A 23,489-nucleotide genomic window follows, 5' to 3' on the forward strand; every position below is an offset into this window, starting at 1 on the left:
CTTTTCTTTTTTTAAACAATTGATGAGCTGACATTGATACGTTATTATTAATTGAAGTCTCCATTGAATTGCTTTTGTACCTTTGTCAAAAGTCTTCTGGGCATATCTGTGTGGGATATGTGCCTGGTTCTTTATTCTGATCCATAGACCTAGGTGTCTATCCCCCCACCAATGCCACACTGTCCTGATTACAGCAGCAATACTGTAGGTCTTAATATCAGGTGGTGGTCCTTCCATTTTATTCTTCTTTTTCAAGAATTTTTAAGCTGTTCTAGGGCCTGTCCTGTCCATATACATTTTAGAATAAGCTTATCTGTGTCTACTAAAATTCTTTCTGTAATTTCGATAGGAATTGCATTAAACCTTTAGATTAATTCGGGGAAAATTAACAGTTTTACTATGTTGAGTCTTCCAGTCCATGAATACGATGATGTCTCCATTTATTTAGTTCTTCTTTGATCTCTTTCATCAGCATCTTTTTTTTTTTTTGGCTGTACGCGGGCCTCACTGTTGTGGCCTCTTCCGTTGCGGAGCACAGCCTCCGGACGCCCAGGCTCAGCGGCCATGGCTCACGGGCCCAGCCGCTCCGCGGCACGTGGGATCCTCCCGGACCGGGGCATGAACCCGCGTCCCCTGCATCGGCAGGCGGACTCCCAACCACTGCGCCACCAGGGAAGCCCTCATCATCATCTTTTAATTTGCAGCATACAGATCTTGTCCATGTTTTGTTAGGAGACATCCCTCTCCCTCTCAGGCCTCCTCCTCCAAGAAGCTTTCCCTGCTGTGCAGAGAGGTGTGTGTGTACTCCCGGTGGCGGCCAGGAGCACTTCCTCAGGGCCCAGGGCCCCTCTTTGGCACTGCTTATTGTAATGACCCCCTTGCTTGCTCCTTGCATCTCACCCCCTGACAGAGCTGGTGCTTGTGAATACTGCCCTTCCCCAGGTCCAGCTGGATTGTGTTTTGCTCGGCTTTGGGTTTGGAAATTGGAGGCATGCTCTTCCACCCGGGGGTGGGGGGCGGGAATCAGCGGGATTTCCCGCGACTGTCCCCAGCGGCCATTCCTGCTCCCGCAGGACCAAACGCACGGCCGGGGCACAAGCGTGGCCCTCGAGGCGGTCGGCCTGGCCACCTACTAGCTGTGTGACCTCGAGGAAGTGACCTGGCTTCTCCAGCTTCAGTCCCTGGTCCGTAGAAGGAAGATGTTGGAGGACATTCCTCGTGGGCTTGGAGTGAGCCTCTGCGCGAAGGCTCGGGAAGCGCTGCCCGCCACGGGAAGGAGGCGGAAACCCTCGGCGGCCCGCGCCACACCAGGCCTCGCCTCTGTGAGGAGCGGCCCCCGGCCCGTGCCCGAAGGTGCCCTGGGGCCCGGGGCCGCTGGGCGCCGGGAGCTCCGCCTGGTTCTCAACGCCAGCATTTACAGCTCCCGGGAGACACAACCCCTGTCAGCCATTCACACTTGGCGGGCAGGCGGCGCTCAAGGCTGCGGGGCCGCGGGAGATGCCGTCCTGCTCTGCCCCTGCCCAGCTCCCTGCCGGGCTCCCTGCAGCCCGCGGCCGGCCGGAGGTCCGTACCACCGAGAGACCGGCTGGTCTCTGCGCGGCTAGAGCGGCACCGGAAGCTCCCCGGGCGGGGCCTCGGGCCGATTTCCGGCCGCACCGTGCGGGCGGCCGTGCGGGCTTTGTCAGCAGGCCAGCGGGGCGGGCGGCCAGCGGTCCGCGTGCGGGGCGCGCGCCGTCCTCTCGCCGCTGGGTGCCGGGTGAGTGGCGCGTTCCGGGCCGCGGGCGGGGGCGGGGGCGGCAGGGTCCTCCGATCGGGCGGACGGGCGGGCTGAGCGCGGTCGGCCCGCACGGGGGTCCCGGAGCCTGGGCCACAGTGAGCCCGGCTCCTGGCAGCCGTCACGGCCGCCCCCGCTGGGCTGCAGTCCGGCCCGGGGCCCGCAGCTTCTCTCCCTAAGGAACGTCGTGTGGGTGAATACCCGGTTCCACTCTCTTGGTTCCTTTCTCTGGCTCCAGGGGTCACACACCCAAGCCGTAGAGCCTCCAGCTTCAGCGTCTGTGTCGCAGTTCTCAAGCCCACCAGCCCTTCCGACGTGGCCTGGCGCGGGGTGGGGGGCACAGGTGCGGCTAGTACTACTGTTTTGCTCTAAGCCTGCCTCCTCTCCCAGGAGTCCAAGGGAGCTCTCCAAATGATGCTGGGGAAGTGGCCGGGGCCTCGAGCCTCTTTGTGCTGGAGGAGATGCAGAGCCGGCACCTCTGCCCTGGCGGGGGTAGAAGTGATGAACAGGATCCCCTCCAGCCCTGGTCCCGAAGGAGAGCTCCCAGGTGGGGAGAGGTGATGGGCTGCGCTGTCCCAGCTCTCCCCTGAAGGCTCCCTTTCTAGAGTCGTATCTGAACCCGGTGGCCGTGTCTGCTGATGTCCTGGACGTCTTACCCCCTCATGCAGTGGCTGCATGGTGGTCATGGGATCTTCAGGGCCTGAGTAGCATGCCTGTGGTTTCCCAGGAATGTTAGTTGGAGGCCAGTTTGAACTCAGGCAGTTTGTCTGTAGAGCTCATCACGCTGCAGTAGCCTCTCTGCAGCACATCCTTTCCCCGAGCTCCAGCCCCAGTGAATGACAGAAATGTCTTTTGCCCACCTAGGGTCTGAGAGATGCCAATCTAACCGAGTCTTCAGGCGATACCTTGCTCCTGTCCACAGAGGTGGGACTTTTTGTAGATGTAACATTGTAACGGTACCTGAATAATGGTGATAACTGCAGCATCCCTCTTTTGGAGAATACAGAGAGAAATGAGTGGGGAGGGGGGTCTCTGTACTTTCACAAGCCTAACTTGGTGGCTCCAGCCCTTCCTGGAGTGATGGTGATGGATTCCTGACTCTCCTGGAAAGGTCCTGGGGACGATGCAAGGCTGAGCTGAGAAGGCCCAGACCACATGCACAAGCCAGTGATGGAAGGGGTGCTCAGGGAAGCAGCTGACCCAGAAACAGGGCGAGGCCTTGAACCAGGTCAAGGAGCTGTCAGGCATGTCCAGTGCTGCCTCGGGTTGTGGAAGATGACTGTTGAAAGGGCACTGAACTTGTCAGGAAAGGAGACCATTGGCATCGTTGGGCAGAGCCTTGGGAGCAAAAACCAAATGGCCATGGGGTGGGGTGGGAGGAGGAGATAGCAGCTAGCAGCTGGCTCAGCCTTAAACGAGTCACCTCCCTAAACCTCATGGATGGTTGTGAGGAAAGAAGAAAAGCACACGCCAGGCACTCGGTCCCCAACACGGCTGCAGTGGCAGAAGCTCGGGTTGATGACAGTGGCGGCTGCAGGGCAGCACAGAGGTGCAGATTCTCCTGGAGCTCTAGTCCGTGTCTTCCTCGTGTGTCTTTTTACTCTTTTTCCCATTATTCCCAAGGGTGAAGCTTTGCAAACCTTCCTGCTTCCTTTCTTTAGGCTGTAAGCAGCAGACAGCGACCTTGGCCAGCTTGTAAGCCCAAGGCTGTAACGCCCTTCCACCAGTGCAGACCAGCTTCTAGTGCCTGCAGCGGGCACTGCCCCCTCACCATCTCTGAGCCCCTCTGGGCTGCTCACAGGCTCCACTCCCAGGCTAAGCTTCCACTTCATTCGCAGCACTGAGGCTTGCCCCATCTCTCAGCATCAACTGTGTATTTAGACAGTTTCATGTTATATTTTGTCCAGCAAATTCTATATGTTATAACAGAAGAGTGGGCCACGTTAGCCTTGGATGTTACAGAACCGATGTCTGGCGTATTTTTACTTCCTTTGTTCATTTCATTCAGGTTTCTTTAAATGAAAGACTATCAATTTAATTTTGCTTGAATTCACAGAAGAAAAAGGAGCTAAGCAGAAACTGAAAGATTGCTGAATTTAAGATAAATGTTTATTCAAAGCAAGGTATATTTAATTTTTAAAACTTCCTCTAAAGTTAAAAAAAGTTATGAAAATCATGAAAAGGCATACATTTTTAAAGCTATATTCTTGTAAGTATATGCAAGCCTGTTTTCAGATGGTATAACAGTCATTTTGAACAAAAAAATCAGAAAATATCACCTCCAAAACAAAAAACCAAGTCTTCCCCCTCCCTTTTTTTTTTTTTTTTTTTTTTGCAGTACACGGGGCCCTCCCTTTTTTTGGCCCTCCCCTGTTGCGGAGCACAGGCTCCGGATGCACAGGCTCAGCAGCCATGGCTCACGGGCCTAGCTGCTCCGCGGCATGTGGGATCTTCCCGGACCAGGGCACGAACCCGTGTCCCCTACATCGGCAGGCAGACTCTCAACCACTGAGCCTCCAGGGAAGCCCTAAGCTTACTTTTATAATACTAATCCCAGCTGATCTAAGCAAAATATCCTGTAAAAGTGACATCATAGTTGGGAAGGGAAAAAAATCTTCAACAGCGGGAAATGGGCAGTGGAGGTAGACAGGCCTGGCTCTGAACCTGAGCTCTGCCTCTTCACAGCCTTGGGTAACTGACTTTCTCAGCCTCTGTGAAGTAGAGTAAAGAATAGAGGTAACAGCTGCCTCACAAGGTTTGGAGGTGTCCCTGAGACCATGCAGGCCCGTTCAGCACTGCCTGGTTGGGGTTTGAGGGGCCCTCGTCAGTAGCACCCCTCCTGCCCTCCCAGGTCTGCGCCAGTGAGGCCCATGAAGAGCGAGAGGTCACCTCACTGTTGGTCGAAGCCTAGGTTGGAGTGACATTGGACTTCTCAGGCGAGTGCTGGTTAGACACTGTCCTGCCTGCTGGACACCTTGTCCAAGAGGTTGGGTGCTGCATGCCTAGTTATTCTCTCAAACCTTTCATTTGGCTAACTCCTTCCACCTGTCTGGGGAAGAGAAGCGGGCAGAATATGTCAGGGAGCATCCTTCCTCGTGACACCAGAGGCACAGGGATGGGCTGCCTGCGGCGCCTGATGTGTACTAGGGCCTCTGAGCGCCTGTGCTGGCGACGCTGCTGCTCAGAACGCCAGGTGCCTCTGTGTGAATGAACTTGAAGAGTGCCAGAAAGTGTTGCAGGTGGATGGGTATAGTGTGATCCCATGTTTGTATCTGAAAATCTCGTGTACCTAAGTAAATGTATTATTGTTTTTGTTTAATCAGAGGTCTGGATGAATGTGTATAAACTGAACAGCTAACAGTGGTTCTCTGTTGGATTGCTGGGGGTTATCATAGTCTATATTTTATGTTTACCCCTTGAAATATTTTTACAATGTGTATCTTATGTTTTTAATCGCTAAGAATTAACAAGATATAAAAGTGAAGTAAAACAGGATATGAGACTGAGGAGTGTGGTCCTGATTTCATAATACATTGGTGCAGAAAAGCACTAGAGGAAAAATGTCCCTGTGTAATCTGAGTGGTGGGGTTAAGGGTAATTTTATTGTTATTTTTTAAGTTTTTCTTGAATAGCATAGTTTACCTTCATACCTTGAAAAAATAACTAGTTAAAAGTAATTTTTATAAGCAGAAAATATTTTAAACCAAGTTAGTGGGCCTTTAACTCGGAAGAACATTCTCAGCGAACGTCGCCAGGCAGTGGTCGTAAATGCTGTGTCACAGGGCACCCCGAGAGGGCTGCTGCTCCCGGAAGCTGTGTTGCAAATCTCACACAGAGAGAAATGCTTCGCGTAGACTTGTGCTCAGCTTCTCATCCTCATTGCCAGCTCTTGGTGTGCGGGTTCAGTTTCTCTATCATCACAGGGAACGTTGCATCTGAATAGTCACGTTGTCTAATAGCCGTATTTAAGCATGGGTTCATTTTGCTGTAACAGAGATTCAAAAATAGTGTTTCCAACAGGAAACTTGGTTTCTCGTGTTCCATCTCACAGGCAGGTGGGTGGCTCTGCCCCTCCAGCGCCCTGGAGCCTACCATACGTCACTGCAGGTGGGCGAGAGGGTGGGAGACGGGTGGCATGCGCACATCCATTCCTGTCTCACAGCTGGAATCAGTCACAGGGTCACACCTCACTTCAGGGAGCTTCAGGAAATGAAGTCATTCACTGCTGTGTGTCCACTAAAATTTCTGGAGGGGTTTCAATCACTCAGAGGAAGCAGGGACGCCGGGCAGTGTGTCTCTGCCACAGTTTACCCCATCGGCCACCCTGGGGCCCACACCAGGCCATGCTCAGTTACTGCTTCCAGCCCAGAGCCAGGGTCTCTGTGTGTGGCCTTCTCCCCGCACCAGGGCCTCTTCACGTGGCCACAGTCTAAACTCAGACAAGTCCCGGCCTCCCCAAATGCTGTCTCCTCACCCACCACATAGATGCCCCCACTCAGGAAGGGGAAGAACCCCAAACCCACGGCAGTCGCTGGTCCACAGCGGCTGCAGTTCCCAGTGGAGTCTGCGAGGGCGGCCTGAACTGGTGGCCACTGAAGCGAAGGAGTCCCAGGACCCAGCGGAAATGAGCACCTCTGTCGACCAGAAGACAAGCACAGGACCAGTTATGGCAGCTCTGTCCCCAAGCCCGAGCTGCCAGCCCCTCGGTGTTGGTGGATAGGAGAGAGGAAGGCGCGTGGCGGTGTGTTCACGCAGTGGAGGCCGCACACCGTGAGGTCTGTGCCACACAAGTGACCTCCCCAGTGCGGCGCTCAGCGGCAGCAGACACATGGTGGGGGCATGACAGCGCCCGGGAGGTAATTAGATAGTGTGGAACGTTCTACAACCTTAGGGGTATTCTAAAAAGCACTGAATTGTGCACTTTAAAATGGTGAATTTTATGGTGTGTGAATTCTATCTCCATAAAAAGTGGGTACATGTTGAATAAAAAGCAGACACAAAACATAACTGTATGATTCCATTTAATTGAAATAGAAAACATGCAGAATTCACCTATAATAATAGAGATGGTTCCCTTTGGAGGGGGAGCCTCTGGGCTATGGAAGTGTTGGTGGTTAGGCAGGTGTACGCCAGGAGTTCATCGAGATGTGTGCACTTGATGCGAGCTGCCCCTCGCGAAGAAAAAAGAACAGCCTGTTGGGAAGAAGCCCTGCGGCCCTAGAGCTCGTGTTACCTGGTTACACCGCTTTCCTGCCCCCGGGCTGCTCCCCTCTGCTTGGCTGTGCCCTCAGGGGCACATCCTTGTCCTTGGCAGCCACGTTGGAAATGGGTTCTGGAGGGCATCGCTTTGTGGGGCTGCATAGCAACTGGTCTGCTTCCCACTGGTGCAGATTTGGGGTGAGAGGTGATCATGCAGGGTCGTCTTGGACGGAGCTCCTGGGAAGTGGGCGCAGCTGGGGGGCACGCTCGGGGATGCACCTGTGAGGAAGGAGGGATCGGGCAGTGGGTTTGAAACAGGCCCAGGCACATCCCAGTGGAGCTTTGGGGCTGGATGACCCTTCCGAGTTGCCCCAGGTGGAGACTGGGGTGCTCTGCGCTCTGTCGTGGGCTGGGCCCCAGCTGGGGTGTGGCAGGCAGGGTCCTGAGATGGCCCCAACTGTGCACCCCTCCCGGCTGCCAGGGAGGGCTCTGGCGGTCAGTTGACATAAGGTAGTCGGGGAGCCCTCGGAAAGCAGGCTTTCTGCAGCTGGTCACGGAAGAGAATCCGAGAGGGCGTCTGAGCTGCTCCTGCCTGGAAGGTGCGGGTGCTCCCGAGGGGCCACCAGCTGGTGATCGGGGACAGTTCCACAAGCGCAGGGGACCGCCTTCTGCCAACAACCTGAGCGTGTGGAAATACGTTTTCCCAGAGCTTCCAGAAGAGATCTCAGCCTGGCTGACACCTTGTGCGACCCTCCTCAGGGGCCCCAGTCGTACCAGGCTGGGCTTCCGACCTACGGCCCTGTGAGATGGGAGCTGGGTCCCTTTTCTGTTGGAAGTCTGAGGTGACTGTTACATAGCGATGGATGGCTCGCCACGGAGAGGGCGTGACTGCAACGGAGCTCAGCTCCGGGTGCAGGTGCGAGAATTCCAGAGCTGGAGAAGGGAGCTGGGCACAGCGTCCCAGAGACCGTGGGAGGTTAAATAAGCACAGGCTTTTCCAAAGCAAACACACCTGTGGAGCGAGGCCCACATGCAGGTCACCAGAACCCTGAGGCCTCCCTGCACCCCTGCCAACCACGATCTTCTCCCTAGAGACCATCATTGACTCGAGTCTCCCCCCATGGTTGGTTTCGTGTGGTTCTGAACTTTGTGTGAATAGGATCATACGCTATGAACTCTGGCTCACCGTTACATCTGTGAGGTTCACCTGCGCTTTTGTGGGGGGCAGGTCTTTTCATTGCTATGCATTCCTCCCTTGTTGGAGGACTCCTCAGTTTACCCTTTCTTCTGTTGATGGATATTTTGGTGATATGAACAGGGCTGTGGTGAAAATTCCAACCCCAGACTTCTGCAGGGCGGGGCCGGGGGTGCACAGGTGGACGTCTTTACCTTGGATTCGATCAAGGACATTTAACCCTGGAAGGAGGGAGGGTGTGGTGTGGGCGCAAACACAGGTAGGTTGGTAAATGTGGGAGAAAGTGGGCATTCTCTTCTCATTGCTTCTGTTTGCTCACTGAAGGAAGATGCAAGGTCATCGTCCCTGAGAGGAAGGACGGCGTGTTGGACATTTGAGAGGAGAGGAGAAACCAGGAGATGATCTTACAGGGGAGTTGGCCAAGTGTAGAAATTGCCGGCAGCTCTCAGGGTCCGTTAGGCAACTGGTTATAAATGTAGAGAGAACTGAGTTGGCAGGGGTGCAGACACCGATCAGGAAGGAAGCTGAATTTTACTCAAGTTGGGGTTTTCCCGCACAAGTATGATAGAGGAGGGGAAGGGCAGGGGAGTTAGGATTAATATGCAAGAGAATGAGTGGAATATATACCCCAAATGAATATAATCCCATCGACCATCTAGGCTGGGGAAGGAGGGGCAGCGCAGAGGTGGTTAAGAGCAATCCATCTGTGTTTCTTTGGAATATGTCTTGACTTTTGAGTGGAGTCCAAGCCACATCCCTGCCCATCTGCCATCGGCCAGTCTGTCCCCTGGAGTTGGTGTTAGCGGTGGAGCCCAAAGAGGCCTTCGCCAGCGGAGAGGCCGGCGGGGTGAGCCGAGCACGGTGCTGGGCCGGGAGTGTGGGCAGAGGGAACGTTTTCCTCTCTCCCACTCCTTGGATATGCGTTTTGCTACCCGCCCGCCCGCTCCAGCAGATTCCCGTCTGTTAAGAAAGGGGAAAGATAACCGTACTCTCTTTGATTGCAGACTGACGGGTGACTAGAAGGTGACTCCAGAGGCTGAATTTCTGAGCATGGAAATCTGCAGAAGACAGTGTCCGAAGCCCTCACAGTGATGGAGGTCGCTGCCCCTGCGCCTGGCGGGGGCCCTGAACCCAGATTAGGGGGGCTGTTGGGAAACCTGGACGGGCAGAGCCTGCGGAGCTGCCCCTCCCAGGAGGGAGGTTTCAAGCAGGTGACAGTTACCCACTGGAAGATCCAAACAGGAGAGGCAGCGCAGGTGGGCAGTAAGTCAGGAGGAAGCCCCGTCCTGAGCTCAAACCTCCTCCTGCTTCAGAGAGAGCTGATCGAAGGGGAGGCCCACCAGCGCGAGGCTTGCGGAAGCTTCCCATTTAATTCGGACCTGGTCAGACATCAGGTTTCTCAGGCTGGGGAGAAGTCTCACAGACGTGACGAGTGTGGGAGGGGCTTCGGCCAGAGCTCCCACCTCGTGGAGCATCCGCGCGCTCACGGCGGAGACAGACTCTACGTGTGTAACGCGTGTGGGAAAGACTTCGTTCTCTACGCGGATCTTGTGGAGCATCAGAAAGCGCACGCGGGAGAAAGGCCCTTCAAGTGCGCTCAGTGTGGGAAGGCGTTCTGTCACAGCTCAGACCTGATCCGCCACCAGCGCGTGCACACCCGGGAGCGACCTTTCGAGTGCAAGGAATGCGGGAAAGGCTTCAGTCAGAGCTCTCTGCTCATCCGGCACCAGAGGATCCACACTGGGGAGAGGCCCTACGAGTGCAACGAGTGCGGCAAGGCCTTCATCCGGAGCTCCAGCCTCATCCGGCATTACCAGGTCCACACGGAGGTGAGGCAGTACGAGTGTGAGGAGTGCAGGAAGGCCTTCCGCCACCGCTCGGACCTCATCGAGCACCAGAGGATCCACACCGGGGAGAGGCCCTACGAGTGCAACGAGTGCGGCAAGGCCTTCATCCGGAGCTCGAAGCTCATCCAGCACCAGAGGATCCACACTGGAGAGAGGCCTTATGTGTGCAACGAGTGCGGGAAGCGTTTCAGCCAGACTTCGAACTTCACTCAGCATCAGAGGATCCACACTGGAGAGAAGCTCTACGAATGTAACGAGTGCGGGAAAGCGTTCTTTCTGAGTTCGTACCTTATTCGACACCAGAAGATCCACACTGGAGAGAGGGTGTATGAGTGTAAGGAATGTGGGAAAGCTTTTCTCCAGAAAGCCCATCTCACTGAGCATCAGAAGATCCACACTGGGGACAGGCCCTTTGCGTGTAAGGACTGTGGGAAAGCCTTCATTCAGAGCTCCAAGCTCCTCCTACACCAGGTGATTCACACTGGAGAGAAGCCCTATGTATGTAGTTACTGTGGGAAAGGCTTTATTCAGAGGTCAAACTTCCTTCAGCACCAGAAAATTCATGCTGAAGACAAACTCTATGAATGTAGTCAGTATAGGACAGAGTTCACCTCAACTCCAAACTTTAAAGGCAGCCAAGAGGTTCACCAAGAGGGACTCCCCTTGAGTCAGACCCCCATACATTTGGGTGAGAAGTATGTAGGTCAGGGGGAACACACAGACTTGTAACTATTCTCCAACTCACTGAGTGATAGTCGAAGCGAGTGGTGCGAGCCCTAAGTCATGCGGCTTTGGACGTGTCACCATTTCCCAGAGTCGCCGGCAGGGCTGCCTCTGGAGTGGGCTGCCACCTCCCACTTGGCTGCCCAGCCGGCCCGCTGTCTTCCTCCTCCGTTGGGAGCACGTGCCCGCGGGAGAGCCACGTGACTGGACAGCTGACTTGGAGCTGGACCAGCCTGGGGGGAGGAGCTCGGCCTCGGGAGAAGGTTCTTCTGTTTCATTGCACAATTACAATTCACCCCAGAGTTAAATCCCTTCTAAAGTAGAATTATGTACCTAATCGTATCACTTTAAAAGAGTATTCCTTAGCATTTTTTTCTTTTTTTCTTTTTTTTTTTTTTTGCGGTATGCGGGCCTCTCACTGTTGTGACCTCTCCCTGTTGCGGAGCACAGGCTCCGGACACGCAGGCTCGGCGGCCATGGCTCACGGGCCCAGCCGCACGGTGGCATATGGGATCCTCCCGGACCGGGGCACGAGGCCGCGTCCCCTGCATCGGCAGGCGGACTCTCAACCACTGCGCCACCAGGGAAGCCCCTCCTTAGCATATTTTGATCTGTCAGAAAGGCAAGTTGGAGAAACATCCTTTCTTATCTAAAACCACAAATTGGTTCCCTGTCGTCCTTAGGATAAGTTCCAATCTCCCCATCCTGCATCCGAAGGCCTTTTGCTTCCTGGGGCCTCTTCTCCCGCCGGTTAACTCCCTGCCGCACCGTTGGCACTGCGGCAGCACTAACTGCTGGACGTCCCCACTTACCCAGGCCGCTCCTGCCTCCTTGCCTCTGTCCTGGTTGGAATGCCCCCTCTCCTCACCCGGCTGACTCGGCTCAGCCCGCTACCCCTCTGCTTCCGTTCCTCGGTGGTCCTTCACCTCTGTTGCTGCGCTTACTCTGATACGTCAAAATCGTGTTTCAGATCCTCTCTCTTTCCTTGTTACAGTGTTAACTCGTGGAGCACAGTGAGTGTATCTGATAGATTTATGTGTCCCTGGCGTCTAGAGCAAGGCAGTACAAAGCACACCCCCGTCCTTGTGTACTTGGCTTGTCCTCTCTATACTGCTCTTTAAAATATGTTTTCGGATGCTCTTTTTGCTGTTGCTGTTTTGTGTAATCTGCTGGTCTGTCGGAAATACCTCCTCTCGGCCCTGCTGGCGTCTTCGGCTCATACTGCGTTCAGCACTTGCAGGCAGGAGCCAGAGTGAGATGGTGCCCCTTGTGTTTTTGCCTTCACGGCTTGTCCATGACTGTCCACTTGCTCTGGGGGAGGCTTGTCCTCAGTCAGTCATCCGTGTATCTTTCTGATTCATTCAAAGGGCACACAGTCCTGGTGCGCTACATGACTTTTCCCGTCTCAGCCATTCCATGATTGAGCCAACGTCTTCCCCTTTCCCTGCTCTCTGACTCACTTTGTCATTGATTTGAAAATGTAATTATCTAAAAGGACCAGTGCTAAATACTGGGAAACCGAGAAGAATGAGACACTATCTGTCCTGAAGTCGTCCAGTGTCTGATGGGGGAGGCAGGAAGGTCACGGTATGCTGAGTTAAGTGTTGAAAGAGAAGTGTGTTCCCAGTTGTGCAGGAGCATAGGTAAGGAGGTGACTAATTTGGCATGGGGCAACTGGGACGGCTTCACAGAGGAGGTGACAGCAAACTGGTCTACAGAGATAAGTAGACATTTGTCAGCTAGAGCAGAGGATGATCTGGGAGGGAATCTGGGGAAACGGCAGGACTGGTGGATCCCTCTCTGGGTACGGCTGTTCGAAAGCAGGCCAGTTTTCTTACACAGCAGAACTGTTAGTTGTTCCCTCTGAATTGCTTTTATCTGAACATTAACAAAACCAGTTTTGAAATGCTGTGATAATGGATTGCCCATGAGGGTATATCTTGAGTTCTTAAACTCCAGCAACCCTAGAAGCCTTGAGGGGGTAAATAATTCAGGAAGAGCATACAGTGCTCCATCTTTTGGAAAACTCACCGTGACTGGAGATGTTTCAAATGGTATAGAAGCAGATATTACCAGCCCATTTTAACCAAGTTTGTTTGGTTGAGGTCCAGTTGCCATACAGTAAAACACCTTTTTAAGTGTACAGAATTCTGACAAATCCATACGCCTGTGTAACCATCATCATGATCAAGGATAACATTTCTGTCACCCCAAAATGTTCCCTTTTGTCCTTTCCCAGTTAATCCCACCTCAGGCCCAAGTAACCACTTCCTGTTAGTGTGGATTCGTTACGCCTGTTCCAGGACTTCCTGTTAGTGTGGATTCGTTACGCCTGTTCCAGGACTTCATGTAAATGGATTCATATGGCATGTAATCCTGTGTAATCCAAACGTCTTTCACTTCGGCATGTTTTAAAGACTCAGCTGAGTAGTTCTGTGTTTCCATAGCTCTTTTTCTTTGTGAGTAGTGTCCCATTGTATGCGTAAGCATCATTTATTATTCATTCACCTGTTGATGGAAATTTGGGTTTCCAGCTTTGGCTGTTATGAATAAAACTGCTATGAGCATTTCCGTAAAAGTATTTATTTGGACGTGCCTCTTTATTTCACTTGGGTAAATGCCTAGGAATTTAATTGCTGGATTATAAGATACGTGAATTTTAACTTCATGAGAAATTGCAGAAAAGTTCTTCGTCGAGACTGTAGACTTTTACACTCCTGCCCTGCCAGGGTTCCCCTGGCCCACACCCTTACCAGCATGTGGTGTTGTCACAGTTCCAAACCCTCATCCGCTCCAGTGGCACATAGCGATGCCTCTTCGTGCTTCTCATTTGCATCCGCCTGCTGAGTGATGATGCTGAGCGTCTGTGTCATTTTCTGCGATGTGTCTGCTCGCACCTTTTGCCCATTTGAAGTGGGGCGGTTTGCCGCCTTGATTTCTGGAGTCTCCTCTGTGCTCTAGGCCAAGGTCTCTTCCCAAACACGTGTTTCTTTATTTAGCTATGGCCGCACCACACGGCTTGTGGGATCTTGGTTCCCCGACCAGGGATTGAACCCGGGCCCTCGGCAGTGAGAGCGCTGAGTCCTAACCACTGCACCGCCAGGGAATTCCCCCAAACATATATTTATTATGAATACTTCCTTTTTTTTTTTTTTTGCGGTACGCGGGCCTCTCACCGTCGTGGCCTCTCCCGTTGCGGAGCACAGGCTCCGGACGCGCAGGCTCAGCGGCCATGGCTCACGGGCCCAGCCGCTCCGCGGCATGTGGGATCTTCCCGGACCGGGGCACGAACCCGTGTCCCCTGCATCGGCAGGCGGACTCCCAACCACTGCGCCACCAGGGAAGCCCATAAATACTTCCTTTTAGTCTTGGGCTTACCTATTTTTATTTTTTGACTTAAGAGACTTAAAATGATTTGGAGTGATTTATAGCATATAAAGTGGTATTTAGTCTTTAGTGGAGAAAGTTGCTAGTCACCTGTAAGAAAAACAAGCATTGTGGGCATTCCTAAGACAAATGAAATAAAATCTCATCAATTTTGGCTATAACCAGGCTTCTCACCAATAACTGTATTAATTTTTCCAGTATTCAGACATACCCTAAAATATAAAAGAGGATGTCTGCTTCTAAATCACATCCAGTGTGAACTTGCATAAATGCAAAGCATAAATAGAGTTCTTATAACTCCACAGGCACCTGAAAGTTTTAACCACCCTTTGTGCTCACTTCATATTACATGAAGAATAATGGAAATACGGGGAACGCTTCAAATATAACTATTTTACAAATCCTTACTATGTGGTCGTCTTATTCTTGTAATACTCCACTCTGGTGGCCTTTGTTTTTGCTTGTAAAATTAAGTTTAAGTAGCACATTAACCTTTCCCCTCAAATATGCCTTTTGATGTTCATTATTACACCAAAAAGAAAGAAATTAACAACCAAATAACAGATGAAGATGCTGCAAGGGAAGAGATAAATGAGTTACAATTCCTTAGGTGTAAAAATATGTTGTTTCAAATTCAGAATAATTTAATAACTTTGTTATTTCATATGTGTCTGGAAATGGGACAGATACATGTCCTGATCCTGTCACATGAGGTAGAGTTCCAGCCAGCATTCGGTACAACGTTCCAAGATAGGGTTAAAGTGACATTCCTGTTTCCCTTGAGACCATTTCCATCGTCAAAGAAAAAATATTTTTTTTCATATCTTTCAAAAACGTGACGTCTTCTACGTTTTTCAGCGTGATGCGCGAGACTTGCTCTGGTCTTTGAAGGCAGCGGTGATGAAGCAGCCGAAGGCCGGCAGCGAGTTCCTGGCTTACCTTTTAATTTTCTTAATGATGTCTTTTGAAGATCAGATTAAAATTTTTTTGATTAGGTCTAACTTACCAAAAATTTTTATATTTTACGCTTTTTGATTTCCGTCTTGGTTTTTTAAAAGCCTTTTCCAGTTGTCACTGCAAGTGTGTAGAAATACATTTGATTTTTGTTAATTGACCTTGTATCCAGCAACCTAGATGAATTCACTTATTGGTTCCAGTAGCTTTTTTCTAGATTCTTCAGCATTTTCTATGTAGATAATCAAAGGACTTTACCTCCGCCTTTCTAGTTTGTATAGACTTTGCTCCTTTTTCTTGCTTTATTGCTGGGCATCTTATACAATTTTCTTTAGAAGTGAGAGGACGTCTTGTCTTGTTTTGATATCATGGTAGCATTGCTCTCAAAGAGTTGTGAATTAGTCTCCCCACATCTATTTTCTGAAGTTGTTTGTGTAACGACATTATTTCTTCCTTAGACCTTTGATACATTTCACCAGTGACACCCTGGGGAGTTCTTTGTGGGAAAATTACAACTTCAATTTCTGTAATAGATAAAGCACTACTCAGATTTTTCTATTTCTTCTTGTGCCAATTTGGTAACTTGTATCTTTCAAGGAATTACTTATTTCATCTAATATAACTGAGGCGTTGGCATAAGGTTCTTGAAACATTTCATTGCTTTTGTGCACTGTACTTTACGTTCTATCTTAATGAGTTACATTTAAAATGATATCTCCGCTTTTCTTCCTGGTATTGGTGATTTGCGTCTTCCTTCTGCTTTTCTGATCAGTCTAGCTACAGATTTACCAAGGTTATTAGTCCTTTCAAAGAAGCAGCTTTCGTTTTCCTTGATTTTCTCTATAGTTTGTTTTCTATTTCACTGAAATAGAACCATTTTATTTCTTTCCTTCTACTTTGAGCTAGATTCCCTTCCCTTTTCTAGTTTATTAAAGTGGAAGTTTGGTTCTTAGTTTTAGACCTTACTTCTTTTCTGATGTAAACATTTAAAGCCAGTAATTTTCCTCTAAACATTGCTTTAGCTGCATTCCACAGACTGACGTATTGTGTTTTCATTATTATTCCTGCGGCCCGGGAGTGTGGGCCTGGTTGGGCCGGGCCGGGGCGGGCCGGGCCGGGGCAGGCCGGGCCGGGTGCCGCCCCGTGGCCCTCCACCACCGAGACGAACTCCTAGAGGGGCGGAGGCCCAGCTTCCGGCGGCGGGAGAAGCACTTCCGCTGGGAATTCTCCTTCTCGCTTGCGCGCCGTGGCCCTTCCAGATCCCGTCCTCGCGGAGGTCCGGTTAGGCTCAACTATAGGGGCCCACCTGTCGGTCAGCGTGCGCGCGCCCGCCCGCCTCAGGTCCCTTCCGGCGCGTCCTCCGCCTCGGGCCCGTTTCCTCTTCCAGCTGCGCCCTCTCCGGGCGGCCCCGTCCGTGGTCGTGGGCGCCCTCCACGTTTGCGAGTCCAGCCTGGACCGCTCCGGTGGGAGCCAGACACTGTGCCCAGCTGCCGGCTTAGTATGAAAAACACCCCGCTCGGGGCTCCTCCACAGGTGGGAGCCGCGTCCTCCAGCCCCAGACCATCACGCAAAGTGACTGGCGTTCTAGCTCCGTGGTGACCTTGAGTCTTTCCCGCCTGTCTCCGTTCCCACCCTCCACGTCTACCTCCCGGCCCCTTTCATCTCTCCTCTCGACCTCCTAAGTGGTCGGTGGTCGTCTCCCTGTCTCCCCGACCCGGTCTTGTCCTGCCGCCTTCTGATTGGCTCACCGCAGTGTGTGTGGGGGGGGTCTTTCTGAAGTGCACGGATCACAGAGGTGTGGTATTAGACCGTCCCTGCCCTTTCATGTATAGCCATGGCCCAGGATGCCTTGGGTACAACAGCCCTTGCCCGCTTCTCTGGCCGTATTGAAACGTTATACAAGCCCCTGTGTCCTTCTCTTTTGAAGTGAAAGGCTGGCTCAAGAGTTAATGATTGGGAAATGTGAAGATGTAGAAACAAAGAATAGCTGTTGGGCTGGGGCGCAGGTAACAATTTAGACTATAAATCTGCCACATAGCAGAATCACCGAACTCCCAGTTCCCTGAAAGATAGCGATAAAGGCCTGACACGCGTTCCTAAGTTGTATTCACAGGAAGCCAACCCACCAGATGAAAACTGCTGATTGCAAGAACAGACCCTAGACTGCTTGAAACCAGAAGGTTGATGATGCTTGAAACTTCACCTTGATGCCAACCAATCCAAGAATTATGCACGAGCTGATCACACACCCTGCAGCCCCTCTCTCTCACACTGCTCTTAAGACCCCTTCCCTGAGAACCATCAGAGAGTTCAGGTCTTTTGAGCATGAGCTGCCCATTCTCATTGCTTGGTGCCTGCAGTAAGTGCTGTACTTTCCTTCCCCACAGCCCAGTGTCAGTAGATTGGCTTTACTGTGCACAGGCGAACAGACCCAAGTCTGGTTCGGTAGCAGTATCTCATAGAGTTCTCCCCCTTACTGTCTGCTTTCCAGCCGGCCAACTCCAGCCCATTTATACTCCATAGTGGATGCCCAGTGCAGGGAGCTCTTCTTATTTATCGCTGTGATCGTTATTAGTGGCTGGAGGAGCTCAGGCTCTCATGCTAAGCACTGCCCATGACACCTGTGCCCAGTGCACCTGTTCATGTGTTTATAGGCCATGTATATCTTTTTTTTTTTTTTTTTTTTTTGCGGTACGCGGGCCTCTCCCATTGCGGAGCACAGGCTCCGGACGCGCAGGCTCAGCGGCCATGGCTCACGGGCCCAGCCGCTCCGCGGCATGCGGGATCCTCCCAGACCGGGGCACGAACCCGTGTCCCCTGCATCAGCAGGCGGACTCTCAACCACTGCACCACTAGGGAAGCCCGGCCATGTATATCTTTTGGTGGAAGAGTCCAAATATTCTTTCCTATTTTGAGTTTCATTTTTCTTTTTCTTACTGGTTTGTGAGAGTTCTAGTTCTGGATAGGAGTCTTTTGTCAGATATATATATATTGGAAATATTTTCTCCCAGTCCGTGGCTTGCCTTTTTATTTCTTAACTGTCTTTTGGTACGCAGAGATTTTTAATTTTGAAAAAGTCCAATTTATGAATTAAAAAATTTTAAGGTGAGTGCTTTTGGGGTCCCACCAATGAAATCTCTGCTACCCCAAGGTTATGAAAATATTCTTCAATTTTTTTCTTCTAGAAACTTTATAGTTTCAGCGTTCACATTTAGGCCCAAGATCGACCTTGAATTAGTTTGGGGTATGGTGTTAGGGAGGGTGTGTTAAGGTTAATTTTTCCCCTTATTGTTCTGGCACCATTAATTGAAAAAAAATAACAACTTTTACCCTTTGAATTACATTGATGCCCTTGTCATAAAACACTTAACTGTATGTGTGGGTCTGTTTCTGCAGTCTCTGCTGTTCCATTGATCTATATCTATGCTTTTGCCAGTACTACACTGCCTTAATTACTGTAGTTAGTCTTAGAATCAAGGAGTGTACGTCTTCCAACTTTGTTCTTCAAGGTGGGTGATTTGAGGTCATTTGCTTTTCCATATAACTTTTATTATCACCCTGTCTGTTTCTACAAACAAAACCCCAAAACAACTGCTGTGATTTTGCTTGGAGTGGTGTTGAATTTCTAGATCAGTTTAGGGAGAATTGACAACTTAATACCCATAAACAGGGGATATCGCTCAATTTATTTCCAACTTAATTTGCTCAGCATTGTTTTGTAATTCTGAGAGTAGAAGACTTGTACATCCTTTGTTAAATATATTCCTAGGTCGGATGTGTGGTTTTTTCCCACACCACCAAGCAGCTAACTGAATTATGACCGTCTCTACCTGGAGGTAATATCAGATCCCACAAGTTAAGGGCTCAGTCCAACAGGACTGCCCCTCTCCCCACACTTCAGACACCAGTCTCAAGTCCAGGCTGCCACCAGTGATTCTGACTGACTGGCTATAGATCTACAGGTTCCCACAGCCTCTGCCTTGGGTTTGACCTGTTTGCTAGAGCAGTTCACAGAACTCAGAGAAACATTTTACTTACTGGATCACTGGTTCATGATAAAAGAATAAGGCTCAGGAACAGCAGGGGGAAGTTGCTTAGGAAAAGTATGGGGAAAGCGCCCGGAGCTTCCAAGACCTCTCTAAACACTGCTCTCTTCTCACATCTCCACGTGTTCACCAACCTGGAAGCTCTCTGAATCTTTCCAGCCCTGGAGTCCCTCACTCCCGGGAATGGAGAGCAAACCAACCTTGCATTTTGGGCATAAACTTGGTCATGACACAGAGCTCTTTCAGTAAATTGCTGTACTGGGCTTCCTAATGTTTTGTTAAGCATTTCTGTGTCTGCTTATGAGAGACACTGGCCTGTAAGCTTCTTGTCTTATGATGTCTTTCTCAGGTTTTTGTGTCGAGGCTTTGCTGGCTTCATGACACAGGCTGGAAAAGGTTTGCTCTTTGTCATTCTACAGACTTCTGAGGTTGGTATAGGCTTCTTTAAGGATTTGGTAGGGTTGACCAGTGAATCAGCTGGGTCTGGTGTTTTCTCTGTGACAGGGGTTTTTTCTGTTTTTTGTAAGTTTCATAACTTTGTGTTTATAAGGGAATTTGTCCATTTCATCTCAGTTGCAGAACTTGTTGGCATAGAGTTGGTCATAGTGGAAGTAACGGTACTTTTCACATCTGTAGGATCTATAGTGTGACCTTGTTCTTTCATCCCTGATGTGGGGAACTAGGCATCTTCATCCAGCTGGCCCCTTTCTCTGGGCGTCTTGGGAACTGTCCTCTTCTGCATCTCGGGGCTCCGCACTTCACCCAGGAAAGACACAGGCACTCACTGTGGCCGGAGACTTTGGGATCCTGAGGAGGGTGGTTCTGAACAAACCTGGGGGCAGAAGTAGGGTCTGAGCAGACCACGTCGGCACGGTTTAGGGGAGCTTGCTCTTATTCCCAGGACTTGGTGAAGAATAATGAAGCTCTGGTGGAAGAATTTGATTTGGGGGAAAGTGCCCGAGAACGTTCATGTGTGCACTGCTGCGGGCATGGGCCAGCCTGCTCCTGTCTCCTGGGGAAGCACACAGGGTGGGGTTTAGCACCCAACTGTCCAATCATTTGTCTGCGGCTAAGCTGCTGGTTTTCAGCCATAAATGATGGTCTCGCCACCATTTGGTGACAGCCTGTGGCTTGCTCTCTGGAATGTCAGGGTCCATGTGTATGGGGGTGGGGGACCCAGGGCACTTACAGTGATACTGGCCCCCACCTGACCCCCAAATTCCCCTTCCATTATGGAGCGTGCATGGGCTTGTGTCACTGGTTTTCCTGAATCTCCCTTGGTGCACTGAGAAGGTTCAGGGCTCTTGGGGTCAGGTGGGGGCTTCAGGGCTGCAGCTCTCTCTTTGTCTCACAGATCAGCCCTCAGCACCTGCCTTTCCCCAGAGGGGCCCACACGTCTCCCCAAAGGCCTCTGCTGTTCCCACGGATGTGTCCCTGGTGAGCACCACCTCCCTGGGCCCTGCAGGCTGACCAGGACCCCAGCCCCCAGCCCACCCGTGGGAGTGGTCCACCATGGGGGTTCCAGAGGTCTGTGCCTGCCTGCCTGCCTGCCAGCTCTGTCTTACGGAGTGGGGGGAGATGTGATTCAGTTACATTAAGACCATAGTGGGTGTTACAGAAAACATGAAAATGCACTTGCTTCTCTAGGTGCTTAGTCTGCTGAAGCTGCCGTAACTCAGCACACACGCATTTATTGGTTGATTTCTCACAGTCTGGAGGCTGGAAGTCCCAGATCAGGGTGCTGGCATGGTTGGTTCTGGTGAGGGCCCGCTTCCTGGCTTGTAGAAGGAGAGAGAGAGGAAGAGGGTGCAAGAGTGCTCTGGTGTCTCTTCTTACGAGGACCCTAGTCCTATCGGATCAGGGCCCCACCCTATGACCTTTTTTAACCTTAAATACTTCCCTAGAGGCCCCACCTTCAAATGCAGCCGTACTAGGAGTTAGGGCTTCCGCAGATGAATCTGAGGGACACAGACATTCAGTCCATGACAGGAGCCTTCCCTTGAGCCTCAGCTTCAGGCCTCTTGAGGTTTCTTCTCCTTTGAGACCCCCTGGCCCCCCGCCTTTTCTTCCAGACACGTGCGTTTCAGCTTCTCTCCATTTACTGTCCTGCAGCCTCAGGAGCGGCCATGTCTGACGTCCTGCTCCTGGCGGGAGCTGTTTGTGTTGCAGGTGGCCATGCACTCCTCAAGGGAAGAGTGGTGGTGGTGTGCGGACCCTGGCCAGAGGGTGCTGGGCCGGGGTGTGATGCCGGCAGTTTCAGGAGCTCGGCTGAATTCAGCCTGCAGAGCCCATCCAGTCCCTCGATGGCGCCAGGGCCTCGAGTTCAGGCTAAGGGGGTGTGGGAGCTGGAGCTCTTGTCCTGTGTCTGTGGAGGGGCCGTCCTGCACCAAGTCTGGCCAAGGGCATTCTTCATGCTGCCCTGGAGGCAGCCCACTCTTCCTTCCTGAGACCCGTCCACTGTTAGACCTGGCCCCGCCGGCAAGGAGGGTGGGGAGAGCCTGTCACGGTTTGGCCCTGGCTCCCTCCTCCCTGTCTGTCCTCTCTGCTTTGGGGTGGCTTCCTGGATGTTGCCCCCAGGGCTGGCCTGCACCCTCGCTTTGTCTTCTATACAGAAAACCACACCTTTTCTCTCCTTGGAGGATTTCGAGGCCCCATACCTGGCCGCATCTCTCGCCTGGAACACTGGGGTGAGCCGCGGGTTGTGGGACGGGAGAGACCCGCGTTTCAGGAAGTGCGGAGGGGTCCCCAGGGTCTCCCTCTGCTCCCAGGGGAGATCAGCGCCCAGCACCCACCGATGACGTTCTCCCCTCCCACTGGGACCGTGGGCAGGAGATGCTGTCTGACCGGACCCTGGAAACCCGGGCTGGCGCCCCGCCCCTGCACGGAGCGCTGCTCTGCTGCGTGCCGAGCCGGCGGGCGCCGTGGGTGTGCACAGCGGGGGGCCTGAGAGGGTGTGGGTGCTCCAACCTCGCGGCCGCCCCAGCACGCGCACGCCCGGCATGAGGTCTCGGGCCTGACAGCCCTGCTCTGAGGGGCTTCGTGTGTGGCCGCGGGCAGGTGACTTATTCCTTGTGCTCGTCCCAGGGATGGTGAGGGCGCCTCCTGCCCTTACGGGCAGTGGTGACTGTGGTGGTCTTTTGTTTTTCATTTCAGATTCCCTCAGAAGTGAGATCGAGCAGACGTGTGGGAATGAGACCAGCCGGGCAGACACTGGGCTGTGAGGAGCCCCAAGACAGAGAGGGTCTCGGGTGCCAGGTTGGAGGGAAGCTGAGGGTGAGTGGTTCAGAAGGATGTGGGTCCCCGTCCCCGGCACCCTCCCCCAACCCAGGAGCGGGGGCTGGTTAGGGGAACTGAGAGCACAGTCTCTATCCTGACTGGTGTCTTTGTTCCTGTGTAAACACAAGTATGTAAGGTGCCACCCGGCTCTTTAGGTGACCGCCCAGCGTTACAGCCCTCCCTCCTACGGGTGACACCAGCGTTGACCTAACTGGCCTCATCCGGGTGAGCGTTTGAGTTCATTTTCAGCTTTCCACCATTTATAGTTTCAGCTCGTCTGTGTGCTCCTTTCTCACTGCTGGGCCACTTTCTTGGAGTGAATCCCTAATTAGAGGGGAGTGAGCTGATGAGACACGTTGTGTGGATTTTCTCCTGTCTCGCTGCCAGCCTGTGTAAGTGCCTGTTTCCTCCACCGGGCAAGGGAGGCCCTTTACCGGTGGAGACACTGTAATCGCTTCTGGCAGCCCTCGAGCCAGGGGTGGGGTGGGCAGTGGCTTTGCCTTTGAGCATTTCCAGTGTGGCCGGACCTTCAGGCGGGTCCCGGACCTTCTGCGACACCAGAGGAACTACAGAAAAGAGCAGCCCTTCGGCTGCGAGGTGTGCGGACAGGCCTTCAGCCTGAGAGGCCGCCTGGGCCCGCATCGCCAGGCCTGCTTGGAGCGCGAGCCTCACCTCGTGGCGACGGCGGGAAGGCCTCCCTGTGCGGCAAGGCTCTGCGGGCCCCAGGGCCTCAGCACCCGCCGGAGCCGCTGGGGGAAGGGCGTCCACCATCTGGGCTTCCTGACGAGGCATCAGGGGACCCACAGGCGCGGGGAAGTGGAGGTGTGCGTGGGGGTCCTCTGGCCATGTTCACATCAGGGAGACTTGCGGGGAGAGGTGACTCTTTGTTCCAGACTCCAGGCATCTTTGCTTGCCCAGCCCCGAAGTAAAAACCTGCAGAGTGGGCTTCTCTAGGGCACCGGCTCGCACTTGGAGACTTGGTCACTGGGCAGGACACCTGTCCCCCTTGCTCGTGGGAACGCTATTTCAGGTTATCCAAAGGCTTGGTGAAGGATTTTAATTTTTGTCTGAATTCCAGAGAGAAAAAC

General features: G+C 52.4%; 1 protein-coding gene across 6 annotated transcripts; it reads left to right on the plus strand.

Annotated features, from left to right (window-relative positions):
- Positions 1-1,100: 1,100 nt before the first annotated feature.
- Positions 1,101-11,202, plus strand: ZNF623 (zinc finger protein 623). Of its 6 annotated transcripts, none has more exons than XM_027132278.1 (3): positions 1,101-1,756; positions 2,639-3,897; positions 4,626-11,202. In XM_027132278.1, the coding sequence occupies exon 3, from the start codon at positions 9,260-9,262 to the stop codon at positions 10,742-10,744; it is 1,485 nt and encodes a 494-aa protein (XP_026988079.1). In that variant the 5' UTR covers positions 1,101-1,756; positions 2,639-3,897; positions 4,626-9,259; the 3' UTR covers positions 10,745-11,202. The 6 variants fall into 6 exon arrangements, with proteins under 6 accessions (XP_026988079.1, XP_026988082.1, XP_026988083.1 ...); XM_027132281.1 differs by having other exon boundaries at positions 2,639-2,698; XM_027132282.1 differs by lacking the exon at positions 2,639-3,897.
- Positions 11,203-23,489: the final 12,287 nt, after the last annotated feature.

Source organism: Aethalodelphis obliquidens, unplaced genomic scaffold (genome assembly GCF_003676395.1).
Source record: "Aethalodelphis obliquidens isolate GAN/ISIS:26980383/991018 unplaced genomic scaffold, ASM367639v1 scaffold41, whole genome shotgun sequence".
Lineage (NCBI taxonomy): Eukaryota > Metazoa > Chordata > Mammalia > Artiodactyla > Delphinidae > Aethalodelphis > Aethalodelphis obliquidens.

What these genes read in the sequence shown, in the direction of transcription:
- ZNF623 (XM_027132278.1), top strand. Translation starts at nt 9,260, where the DNA reads ATGGAGGTCGCTGCCCCTGCGCCTGGCGGGGGCCCTGAACCCAGATTA.